General features: G+C 38.8%; 1 protein-coding gene across 4 annotated transcripts in view; it reads right to left on the reverse strand.

The window, feature by feature from the left end:
* The window catches only part of DOK5 (docking protein 5), a 167513-nt gene that overhangs the window by 84815 nt on the left and 69137 nt on the right, over nucleotides 1-13561 (reverse strand). For all 4 annotated transcript variants that reach the window (XM_073005700.1, XM_073005692.1, XM_008013606.3 and 1 more), the window contains exon 2: nucleotides 7322-7429. Coding sequence is in view for 2 of the 4 variants with exons in the window: in XM_073005692.1 (XP_072861793.1) it covers nucleotides 7322-7429 (108 nt within the window). In the remaining 2 variants the exon portion in view is untranslated. The remainder of the gene's footprint in view (nucleotides 1-7321; nucleotides 7430-13561) is intronic.

Raw genomic sequence — 13561 nt, forward strand, 5'->3', positions numbered from 1 at the left:
CCCAGCACTTTGGGAGGCCCAGGAGGGAGGATCACTTTAGCCCATGAGTTTGAGACCAGCATGGACAACATAGCAAGACCCTGTCTCTACAAATAATAAAAAATCAGCTGGGCATGGTGGTGCACGCCTACAGTTCCAGCAACTCAGGAGGCTGATGTGGGAAGACTGCTTAAGCTCAGGAGGCAGAGGTTGCAATGAGCCGAGATAGCACCACTGCACTCCAGCCTGTATGGCAAAGCAAGACCCTGTCTCAAATAATAATAATAATAAGTAAAAATTAAAATATGATGTCATTATCTCTGTTATTAGAGGGCCTTCTCCGTAAGACAAAACTATGCATGTGCTCAGATGACAGAGAATTTGGCATGTGAGTCGCACAACCCTTTTAATTCTCAATACACCAGGGTTCCCTAACATTTCTACTATGCAATACTAGTATAAGTAGGCCAAGAATCATTTCCTGGGAACTCTAAGGGTCTGTGGAATCCAAAGCACCTACTTTGCATGAGACACTATGCTGGAAAGATAGATACAAAGATGAATAAAGCATGGTTTCTATCTTCAAGAAATTCAAATCCAATGGACAGTGACCATGTCAGGATACTCCTGACTGTGAATAATAGGATTCCCTATCCAGAGTGCATTGGATGAGGAGGAAATTTTACTACATCTCTAATAGCTAGGGCTCTGGTGCACATGAGAGAAAATCCAACATTATAAAGGCTTAAACAAGAAAGAAATTTATTCCTCTCGTATAAAACAAATCCAGAGGTAGGTAGCCTTGGGCTGCCCTGGTGTTCTACGGTGGAACACCCAATTCCAGGCTTCTACCTGTTGCTGTGCTACCCTCAATCCATAAGCTTTCGAGTATCATGGGCCAAGATGGCCGACGCCCATTTTTGAATCAGTAGGAAAGAGCAAGAGAAAAAGGAGGGCATGTGTCTTCCGTGCTTATTCGCCTGAGGCCAGGAATCAGTTGCAGGAACATATCTCGCTGCACAGGGGTCTTTACTATGGGTTGCCTTGTCTCCAACTAGAAATCAGATATCCATTACCAAAGAAGAAGGGATCGGCCCTAACTGGACAGAACCTGCCACCACCGTGAAAATAAAGCCCTGCTTTCATTGTGACCCGTGCATCCAGGCAGAGCGGGCCCAGCAGATGAACCACCTCAGGGAAAGTCGAGAAGACTCATGGGGAGGTGAAGACAGAGCAGAGACTTTGATGGATGGATAAATGTTTGCCACATGGACCAGGAAAAAACAGGGGTCTATACAGCGGGAGGGCTGCATGCAAACCTTGTGACGGATTGATTTGGGAGGGAATACAGGAGACAGGAAGTCAAAGAAAACTCCCTGGCTTCTGCCTTGAATAACAGAATGGATCTTGATGCTGTACAATGAGCCACGGAAGCCCATAAAGAAACCAAGCTCAGGCCGGGCGCGGTGGCTCATGCCTGTAATCCCAGCACTTTGGGAGGCCGAGGCGGGAGGATCACCTGAGGTCAGGAGTTCAAGACCAGCCTGCCCAGCTTGGTGAAACTCCGTCTCTACTAAAAATACAAAAAATTAGCCAGGCGTGGTGGTGGTTGCCTGTAATCCCAGCTACTCAGGAGGCTGAGGCAGAAGAATCACTTGAACCCAGGAGACGGAAGTTGCAGTGAGCTGAGATCCCACCATTGCACTCCAGCCTGGGCAACAAGAGCAAAACAAAAAAAAGAAACCAAGCTCGGGTAGGAAAGAGTTCATTCAGTTTTGAACGTGTTTCAGGAGTCTTTGGCACTCTGGTGCAGACTCATACTTCCTTGACTAGGAAAAGTACTTAAATTGGAAAACATAGGGTTTTTTTGCACTACAGTTAACCTCTTCTATCTATCTACTCCTTAGAAATATGGGTATGGAATTATCACCTGGGAAAAACATCAGAGTAATAATCCATAGTTTAATTTATGAAGATGTAAACAGTCATGCCCTCTTTGGCATAAGCTTAGGAAACTTCTAGAACATGGTATGATGGGTAGTTTCCTACATGAGGAGGGGATGGCTCCAAAGTAAATATCTGAGTATTGAAAGGGGGGGGCTATAACATTTTATGATTTTGAAAAGACATATTATAGACAGCCGTATCGGAAGAGGAAATGTTTTAGATAAGGAAGAAACTGAGTAAAAATAGAATGAATCATTAGTACAGAAAAAGTTCTCTCTCTCTCTCTCTCTCTCTCTCTCACACACACACACACACACAAACACACACACAGACAAGTTGGATGAAATTCCAGAGAAATAAATTTTAGTACATTAGCTCATTGTGTGGAACCTAGAATCCTATTTTTGCAGAAACCAAGAACAAGGTCGGACATTGAGCTTAGGAGATACAAGTGACCTAGTCATTATATAAAGGATAGAATGACAGAACAAATAAGACTAAAGGTGTTTGGCAGAATAAAAATAATAATGGCAATTAATCCCTACAGTTAGAGAGTTGTTCCCTTTTCAAATACATTCACATTCATTTAATACACACAGTAACCCTGACTTTGATAAAGTAGAAATGATCGTCTCTAGTTGTTTACTGTTGAAACAACAATAAGCAACACATGAAAGCAGCATATCCCAGACTGTGTTCCCTAGAATTAAATTTATTTGTTCCCTGGAATACATAATTAAAAAAAAAAAATAGTTCCATGGAAATGCTGACTCAAAGTCCCTTCAATTTCTTAACTGTAGGACTTTTCAGAGCCTGTGAGGGGCTGCAGTGGGCTATGAATCTCAAAGATGGGGCCATAAATGTTGCATTTCCCAATTTCTTTGACCACACAATGTTTAATCATGAAAGGTTCTTTCGACATACTCTGTCGTACACATTTTGGGAAACACTAAACACAGGATTTGCTGGACTTGTTCTTCTGGTCCAAGGTGAACTGAATCCCTGCAGACTCAGCCATGTGTGATGAGGAAGCGAATGTGTAACTTGCCTCAGAGGCCACCTTTACACAGAAAGAGGGTGACTTGTCAGACATACACGGTGGCAAAGCTGGGATTGGAACTCAGACTTCCTAAATCCAGGACCGGCATACTTCCCGCCACACCATTTGCCTTGGTCTCAAAAGTGGTCGATAGTCTTCTTTCTACTCTATTTCATCTCGAGTGTTACTCATCTTGAAAAAGTCAAACTATGCACAGAAACTTTCATCCCCTTCTCATTAGTGTAAGCAACATTATTTCCTGAATGAAAACATGGAACTGGTGTTTAACAAGAAGGTCAGGAACTATATTTAAAGTCACTGGAGTCTTAATATTGTTGAAATTACAGTTAATCAAATTCACAGCCATCTCTGACAACTATGGGTGCTTGAGGGGTGCTTCATGGTGGAAGTAAAGAAATGAAAAATGAATTGTTCTATATGTGCATTATTCATATATTTATTTTCCAGTTTTTGCAAGAGTGTACCTCAAGCTACATTTTCAGTGAGGGGGTACCAAATTTTAAAATTCCACAGTCTTTTTCTTGTGTTGAAACTTCTAAAAGGAGTCAGATATGCAAAACTGGCATTTTCTTCTTAATAATATCTTTAAAAATAAAATGGGAGAAGTACTGCACTCTTATCAATGCTACAGATTTCCTCCAGGAGGGATATGTCTGTATGCACCACACCACCTCCGTATTCATCAAATAGCATGATGTACATTTCCTCATTTCTTTTGGAAATTGCTTTATTTATATTAGAATAAACTCTAAAATTTGGTCACGGTGTGCTACTTATAACCCGAGTATTTTATTATCAAGATTCATAAATTACACAGCTTTTAGATGAAAAATGCATATCTCAGAATTACTCTAGCTTTTTATATGCCCCGAGAGATTAATACTAAATGTATCAGATCTAAAAGAGTAGAGGATGAATCAGCTACAGGAATTCATCAAGGGCTTGGAGGCTAAATGTAGATAATTCTTCCGTTCTAATGCTTTGAACTTTGGTTAATGATTATTATAGATGAAAGAGAATGTGGCTTACCAAGTTCCCCAAAGATTTACATATTAAATTCCAGAGCCAGCAGGTAGAGTCTGAAATAGAGCAAGTTTGTCCTCAACTTCCCTTTCTTCATTGCACATTCAAGCAAGAGCTTTTTCATCCATTTTGGTTTTATATTTTTCTGTCCTCCTAAAACATCCAAATCCTGATTTTTTCTGCCTCCATCACTGCCCACCCTATTTTCTTCAAATCAAAATTCCTTTTTCTGGTTTCAGATGCCTCAAGTACAGATTTCTTCTGGTAAGCTAAATAAAAGTATGACACATAGACATCTGTATGTATTCCATTTCCTCTATTGATAACATTTCTTGCTTTTCAGTCAATACTTTTAAAAGTGTTCACTATGTGTTAGATTCTGAACTAATAGTGAACCACGTCTCCTATCCCCCCAAAAACCCTGTCTCTGTAGACCTTATTTTATGCAGGGGAAAGAGGAAGACAATAGGAAACAACCAAGCAAGTGTGTTATGTTATGGTGCCTCCTAAGAAGAGAAATAAGATGGATGTGGAAGGCAGTGACTAGGTGGGTTCTATTTCCAACAAGGGAGTCAAGAAATGGCCTCTCTTAGAGGAGCAATTGGAGTAATGCACTGAACAAAGTAAGGGAGTGAGCTCTGTGGGTACCTGGGGGAGAACATTCTAGGAAAAGGGAAGAGCAGGTGTAAAGGGTAGGAGGTGCTTGGCATCTTCTAAGGAAAGAGAGGAGCCCAGGGCACCTGGAGCAGAGGAAAGTGGGATTAAGGAAACTCAGAGATGAGGTTAAAAGGGCAGCAGGAAATCAAATCATGTGATCGGATAGACCAGGGACCCTCACCCCTGGGCAGCAGATGGGTACTGGACCAGTACTGGTCTACAGCCTATTAGGAACGAGGCTACACCGCAGGAGGTGAACAAGCTTCCCACCTGAGCTCCACCTCCTGATTCTCATAGGAGTGTCAACTCTATTGTGAACCTAGGGATCTAGGTTGCCTGCTCCTTATGAGAATCTAATGCCTGATCATTTGAGGTGGAACAGTTTCATCCTGAAACCAATCCCACCCCCAACCCCGCCTGTGGAAAAATTGTCTTCCATGAAACCTGTCCCGGTGCCAGAAAGGTTGGAGACCACTGGTGTAGACCATTATAACACCTTGGCTGAGAGTGTTGCAGCAAAGAATATTGCAATGTCATACAAGTGTTTCGAACAGACTCTAGAAGCCCAAGAATTTGGCAGTCCACTGCCTAGGACCCCAGTGGTAGCAGTAGAGGCTGTGAGCTGTGTTCAGAGTCTCCATACATTTTGAGCATACGGCCAACAACATTTGCCGATGTATGGGATTTGAGGAGTTCCTATAACGTATTCCTCATTTATCTTCTTTCTTCTCTTAGGTATGTATAGGTCTATCAGTAAAACATAGCCTATTTCTTATTTTTTCTACATTCAGAAAGGTTGGCATATGGAATTGTAAAGAATCAGATATGTGGATTGTGAAGAACCAGACATATTTGGAACTCTACCAAGACAAAAACAGGATCAATGGCCACACACAATGACCAAACAGTACAGGGCCTCGTGGTGAATTGCAAAGTTACAGACTGGCTAAAGTTCTCAAGAGAAGACCTGATGTTTAAGTATAATTTCTGGCCACCTAAAGCTTTGTCTGTGTCTAGATGATAAGCCAAACGTCTTCCTGGGTACTTTGATTCTCCTTTTAAGAAAGGGCTGTTCAAGTTAAAATAAAGCAAGTCACCCTTATAGCATTGCTTGCCATCTTGTTATAAGATAAAATACTGGATACATGAGGGATAGCTGGGCCATAATACGTCTGATTCAAAATGACTGGATACAAATAGTTGAGAGTGTTATAGAAGTAGAGAGTTTGGCTCAAGATTATTTACAGGGTTCAGACTTATGCTATCACAGGCCTTCATGGATCACTGTGCCTAAATAATACATTCGCAATTCAAAAACTCTTCCCTGAGAACAAAAAATAGATATATTTGAATAGCGTCATTTCATATTTGGCAGATGAAAGATAAATGATAGAGGAAATCTGGATTCAAAAAGGTGTAAGTGGGTTCTCCTTTGGAGAGAAGGAAGGCTGGGAGTGGAAGCCTTGGAATGTGGAACTGCTTCATGGGGTGACAGGGAAATGAAACGCCTGGAAGATGCCACCCTTGACTCCCTTTTCTACCTGTCCCAGAAGCTTGTTTTGTGCTTATTCTTCCCTTATGTACATACAGATGTGCCTATAAAGTATAGCATAGTCCTTATTTCTCTAATTTGAGAAGAAATGCAGCTTCCCCTACTGTTTTCATCATCATATAAACCAAAGTGTCAACACAGACCCTTTATAAGATGTCAAAAAGTCACTACTTTTGGTGGATTTGCACAAAAGGAAAGACTGTTCACTTCCCCCACCTAGCCAAGTTTCTGTTCTAATAGATCGACTGGTTTCACATAAAATTTTAAATGGCAAAGAAGTCTGGCCCCAGGAAATTCTCACCAAAGGAGGCTTAAAGAATCTTCAAGATGGAAAGCCAAAATTAAAATGTTCTATCATAAAAATAAGCATAGTTCCTTCACAGACAAAAGAGTAGTATTTTCTCCACATGAAAATAACCAGAGCCTTGGAGGAGTGTTAACCATGTGCTTTCACACGTTTTCATGAAAAAAAGAAAATACATAGGCTGCGTGTTAACAAGGACCATGGAAATATACTGCCATGTCGAGGGAAATACTTAGCTAATTTGTGAAACCAAGTGGTAAGTAAACCTTGTACTTACCTTAATGTGTTCTAACACACAATGATTATTTTTAATGAGGAAGTCTCACTACTACTAAGAAAATTTAGTCATCAAACTTAAAGAAATCAACAAATGGGTCGAACTTCCTCTTCGTCCACAGTTACCTGTTTTCTGCTGCTTCCCCTCCCTTCTCTCCCCACATTCCCCAAGCATTGAATGAGTGTCTTTCTACATCAGGTAGTGTCTGAGACACAATGAGATCCAGTCCTCATTCTCTCAGGGTTTCCGTGTAGGGAGTATAAGAACATGGTAAGTCCCATAGCACAGATTGGAAAACAACAAGAACAGCTACAGCAAATAGCAGGAAACCAGAAGAGTGACTTTACATTAGTCAATTACTTGAAACAATTAGCAAGCAGATGTTATTTTAGGGGTGTTTTGCCCTTGGAAAAGGTATTGCTTGTACCTTTGTTAAATAATTTAGGCAAGTCTTCAGACTCAGTAATTCCAGTTGCCTCCCTGTAAACAGATTTCTGGAAAGCTACAGCAATTGAGTCTTACCTTATGATAACACCTGAAATATGCAGCACGTTCATCAGAAAATTTCTCCAGTCTTTTTGGACCTTTGCTTGAAGCTTTCTTGAATACTAACCAGCATCGTTGATAAATCTGGAAGGAAATACATAGACTGAGCTCAGCATCTCCCCTGACTGACATTTGCATTTAAATGTTTTCTTTTTGATGTTTCCACCTGTGAAATATTTGCAAGCCAGAAATGTGATGTTGCTTTGGGAAAATAAAGTTTTAAAAATCAAAATTATTTCCACAATGGGCATATTATGTGTCATTCAGACAATTACTGGAATCAAAAGAAAATAAGTATTTGAAGATAAATTTCTTCATGGTTTGATAGCAATATCACTAGGTATATTTCAGAAAAAGTCCCAGATATAAAAATCCCAAATAAGTACAAATAAAATAGGTGTTCAAGGCACATGCTAGAATTTCAAGTGCAATTAAATCTGAAAATCATGGGCTTGGTCTATGCTAAAGATCTCATTGTCCATCCTAGAATCTGACAGCTTATGGTTATCATGTGATATTCTTAATAATGGATAGTGAAGAGTTGGACCAGACACCAAACTAATTAGCTAATAATTGGCTGATTAACACCAACCAAATTCTTGCTTGGGATATTCAACCCAGAGACCGGAAGAGCACTGCCAGAGGTGCAGACGAAATTGAAAGGTCAATGCCGGTAGGTTTACACAGAAGTTGTTGGCCATGTTGAATCACTTGCAGGAGAGTTAAGCAGTGGAACCTGTTACAGGGAACTAGATCATTTCTATTCTAGGTAAAAGAGAAAATTTAGTTCTTCACCATCTTTCAATTCCTAATATTGAGATCTAGCCTTTCCTCTGGGTTTCTTGGAAATCATCTATATCCCAAGGAACCCATCACCATCAACATCACTGCAACTTTTAATTAAGCTAGCTTGAATGGGGGTCTGATTCTAGCAACCAAAACTACCCTGAAGAAAATAACTGGTAAAAAATACACTAGTACTTTAAAATATTAGTAATGCTAGAGAGAGAAAATGCAAAGAGCTAATGAGCATATGAAAAACAATGTTCTTAAAAAGCAAAATAAAGTAAGACTTTTTTAAACCTAAAAATTAATGAGTATAATTTTTATTTTTATTTTATTTATTTATTTATTTATTTATTTTGAGACAGAGTCTGGTCTCGCTTTGTCGCCCAGGCTGGAGTGAGGTGGTGCTATCTTGGCTCACTGCAACCTCTGCCTCAAGGGTTGAAGCGATTCTCTTGCATCAGACTCCTGAGTAGCTGGAATTACAGGCAAGCGCCACCACACCCGTATTTTTTTAGTAGAGACAGGGTTTCACCATGTTGGTGAGGCTGGACTCAAACTCCTCACCTCTTGATCCGCCCACCTCAACCTCCCAAAGTGCTGGGATTACAGGCGTGAGCCACCACACTCAGCAAATGAGTATAAATTAATAGTAGTATTTACTGATGGCAAATGTCTGAGTGGCACTATTATACTTGACTGGTGATCTTTAAAGGTCACTTGACAATAAATAACCTTAAAAGAATAGAAATTAGGCTGGGCACGGTGGCTCACGCCTGTAAATCCCAGCACTTTGGGAGGCCGAGGCAGGCGATCACAACGTAAGGAGATCGAGACCATCCTGGCTAACATGGTGAAACCCCATCTCTACTAAAAACACAAAAAATTAGCCGGGTGTGGTGATGGCACCTGTAGTCCCAGCTACTAGGGAGGCTGAGGCAGGAGAATGGCGTGAACGCGGGAGGCGGAGCTTGCAGTGAGCCGAGATCGTGCCACTGCACTCCAGCCTGGGTGACAGAGCCAGACTCTGTCTCAAAACAAAAAGAAAAGGAAAGAAAAAAAGAATAGAAATCTATTCTTAGGAAAAAACCCAAAATAAAATGAATTCCATATTCAAGGGCAGATGGGTGGACTGTCTTCAGTCATGATTATCCTCCATCCTTAAATCACCTCCAATTACCATACATATGTGGTTTTGTATACTTTACCGATACATAATTTTTATGCACTACAAAGTTTAAGAAGCTCTGAGCTAATAAGAAGAAACAAAACAAAGTCTACAAAAAATATTTGGTCCTTCAAACCATAGTCAATTTTAAAACCTTTTATAATTCTATCAGTACCTGGCAGATGTGGGAGGAATTCAAGTTAACTACTACTTGTCTGCAATGTTTATATATTCCATTTTTCTCTTCTGTCTCAGAAACTTGAACATAAATTAACTGCTTTGTTCAGGGTGAAAAAAGGAAATCCACTCTACTCTGAAGTTTAGCTCTAAATAAAGAGGGTAAGATATGTGACTGATCCCACCGAATGTATAATAAAATGTTCGCAGCATTATTTACAATAAAAAAATCAGAGATTACTCAAATTTCAACAATAAGGAGTCACAAAGTAAATTATAATATTTCTATAATATATAATGTAATCTACCTACTTATCTATAAAGTAACAGTAGCTATATATAATAAATGGTACACATATAGTAAATATGTAGTACATGTTATGGTATATATATAGAATATATCTATAATAAATGTTATGCATCTATAAGATAACATAGGCAATTATTTTATAAAAATAGTAATATAGATAATATACATAATATTTATATAGTAAATTATACTACATCTACAGTACGCAAGTTATCTATCTGCAGGATAACATAGGTGGTTCATTTGAAACAAGTTTCAGAAGGAATTTTCAAGGACATAGGAAAGTGTTCATAATATGTTATTGTGGGGAAGGGTGAAGCAGAATACAAAATTTCATTTAGGTCATGATCTCCACTACACTAAAAATGCATGGAAAAAGACAAAAACAAAAAACTCAAAATGTTAACAATGTTTTCTCTGGATCATAAGAATAGGTTTTGGTTTTGTTCATTAGTTTTTGTTTTGTTTAATAAAAGTTAATACTGTATGGCTGGGCACGGTGGCTCATGCCTGTAATCCCAGCACTTTGGGGGGCTGAGATGGGTGGATCATTTGAGGCCAGGAGTTTGAGACCAGCCTGGCTAATATGGCAAAATCCCATCTCTACTAAAAATATAAAAATTAGCTGGGAGTGGTGGTACATGCCTGTAGTCCCAGCTACTCAGGAGGCTGAGGTACGAGAATTGCTTGAACCCGGGAGGCAGAGGCAGCAGTGAGCTGAGATCATGCCACTCAACTCCAGGCTAGGCAGCAGAGAGAGACTACCAAGAAAAACAAACAAAAACAAAACCAAAAAAACCCCTTTAAATTAAATGAAAGAGGATTCTGTTATTTTTTAAATACCTAGAGGTATTAGTATAATTAGTCAATTCTATTGGTTTCCATCCTGCAGTTATTAAATCCACCAAGCAATATGAAAACACAGAGACAAAGGTGGAAAAGCAATTCAGTGGAAGAAAAGCCAGCTTTTCAATGCACAGTACCGAGGCAATTGGACATCCATGGGGCGGGGGGAAATCGTCGACTTAAACATTAAAACACTCACCTTAAATAAAAAATGGCTAAAAATAGACCTAAATATTAAATAAAACGATAAAAAGAAAATGCAAGAGATCACAGTTGGGACAGAGTTCTTAGACCTGTTACCAAAGGCACAATCCACAGAGGGAAAATTTGATAAACTGGACCTCACCAAAATGAAAACTTTTGCTATGTGAAAAAGTCATGAACAGATATCTCACCGGAGACAGTGTGCAGATGGTCGAGAAGCACAGGAAGACATGTTCAATAGCACTACCTATGAAGTGAAAATTAAAACCACAAGGGCTACCCATACACACCTATCAGATTGGCTGAAAAAATAATAATACCACCACCACCCAATGCTGACAAGGAGGTGGAAAAATTGGATGACTCATATATAGTTGGTGGGAATGTAACATGGTACAGCCACTCTGAAAAACAGTGGTAGTTTCTTTAAAAAATGAAATAAGCAACATACAACCAGCAGTTTCATTCTTAGGAATTTATGACACAGAAATGAAAACTTTTATCCCCACATACAAAAAAAAAAAAAAAAAAAAATCTGTATATGAATATTCATAGCTTTATTCAAAATAGCCAAAACCTGAAAGCCTGATAACATGGGTGAATGATTAAACAAACGGTGGTATTTCCTCCATATGATGGAATACTGCTTAGCAATAAAAAGAAATTAACTATTAATATCTGCAACAACTTGAGTAAATCTCTGTAAGAATTATACTGAGTTAAAAAAAAAAAAACAGCCAAATCTAAAATGTTACATCCTACATGATTGCATTTGTATAGCATTCTTGATGTGACAAAATTATAGAAATGGAAAACAGATTAACGATGGTCAGAAGTTAGGAATGTGGTGGTGGAGGAGAGAGGGAGCCCAGGGATATGGGTTTGGTTGTAACAGGTTAACATGAGGGATCCTTGTGGCAATGGAACTGTTCCGTAGCTTGGCTACCTCAATATCAATGTCAATATATTTGTTATGATATCGTACTGTAGTTTTGGAAGACTTTACTACCAGAGAAACTGAGTAAAGGATATAGGATCTTTTTGTAATATTTCTTACAATTGAATGTGAATTTATAATTGTCTCAAAATAGAATGTTTAAATTTTTAAAAAGACAGTAAGATGTACAGATATTAAAGCAAGATCTAAAATTACAGCCTAATCTAACAAATGTCATCTACATTCTTCTCTAGTCCTTTTTTTTTTTTTTTTTTATCAGATCACAGTCTAATTAACCACTAGACTGAATAACTCTAAGAAGGCAAGTTACAAGAGCCATTGGTAAGAGTTCAAGCACCAAATCCTTTTCAGGATGGAGATTCAGCCATGAAAATGAACATTCTCAGTACTATGGTTGGCAAGGAGAGTCCTATCAACATCTTGCTTATGTCTGAATAACCGATGAGACAATTGGCTCCCTTAAAATATTACCACCACCTGAGGACTGTAATTACAGTGGGAATGACTGTCACTCTGCTTCTTCAAATAAAGGATGTGAAAAATAGGTTTCTTGCTGTCATTCCACTATTGGCAACCTCTTCCTTTTGTACATGCCCCAAGAATGTGTTCAAAAACTGAACATGCTAAACGTGTGCAAAATTTATGCCCACTGCAAGAAAAGATATCTTCACCAAGAAAGATATTTTAAATTTCCTAATTATCCCTCAGTTTTCAGATCCAAACTTCAATGACAGCATTTCTAACAGTTTAAAAAATGTGTTCATTTTCTTCACAGTTGAACCAGTGTTTGCCTGGCTTATGTCCAAAAGCTGCTGAATGCAAGCTAAAGGTTCTTCAATTTCAGCATGCCTAATGATTTCCATTGTGGACCCATCTGTATTAAGTCTAGGGGACTTTTTTCTCATTTCTTATTTTTCTTTTTATTTATTAAGTAGTAAGGGCAGATGAAAACATATTGGTTCATTAGAAGATAAGGAAAACTCAAATTTGGTTAATGAAGAGGCAGTCTGCGATGTCAAACTATAACATACCAATACACGGTACAAAAGTAGACAGTACCAAAGTTGAGAGCAATATGTGCAATCAAGATCCTTCCTTTATTGTCATATATCATACCTCAGTGATTCTCACTGGTCCAGCATCACTCAGGATAATTGCTAAATATGCAGATTCCTAGAGACTAGCCAAGGTCTACTGAGTCAAAATCTCTTCAGTTGGGACCAAATTTGCTCTTCACTATGTTTTCAGGTATTTTATCTATAATTTGCAAGTCAATGTCATAAATATTTATAAAGTACTTTCAGACAATGCTGTGTCTCCCTCTCGGGGCTGCCGACAAAGACTTCTAAAAGTACTTCCGGATGCGGGCACCTGAGATGGGTGGCTTGCAAAAGGTGGCACATGGTGGCCTTTGAAACAGAGCAGCATGAGCTGCCATCTTGAGTTTGAGAGAGACACTGAAGGAGAAATGTAATCCATTAAACTAAACTCCCGATTTCAACTGCTAGCACACTGTCCGAAGAACACCAGAAGAGCCTCTAAGTATCCAGAGGACTAAAAGCTTATCTTAAATATCTCAGTATTGTTTAGCGAAAATAAAACAGGAAGACTTACTAAATATGGTAGCATGTGGGAACTACTTGGATTAACACTGACATTGTTTCAAAGAATGACAATTTGAAAATAATCCCATTCACTTAATAGTTTAGGGCAGTTTTTAAAAATTAATTCATTCAACTGTCTCCTTTATATTTTATGTAACAAATC

Source organism: Chlorocebus sabaeus, chromosome 2 (assembly GCF_047675955.1).
Source record: "Chlorocebus sabaeus isolate Y175 chromosome 2, mChlSab1.0.hap1, whole genome shotgun sequence".
Classification (NCBI taxonomy): domain Eukaryota; kingdom Metazoa; phylum Chordata; class Mammalia; order Primates; family Cercopithecidae; genus Chlorocebus; species Chlorocebus sabaeus.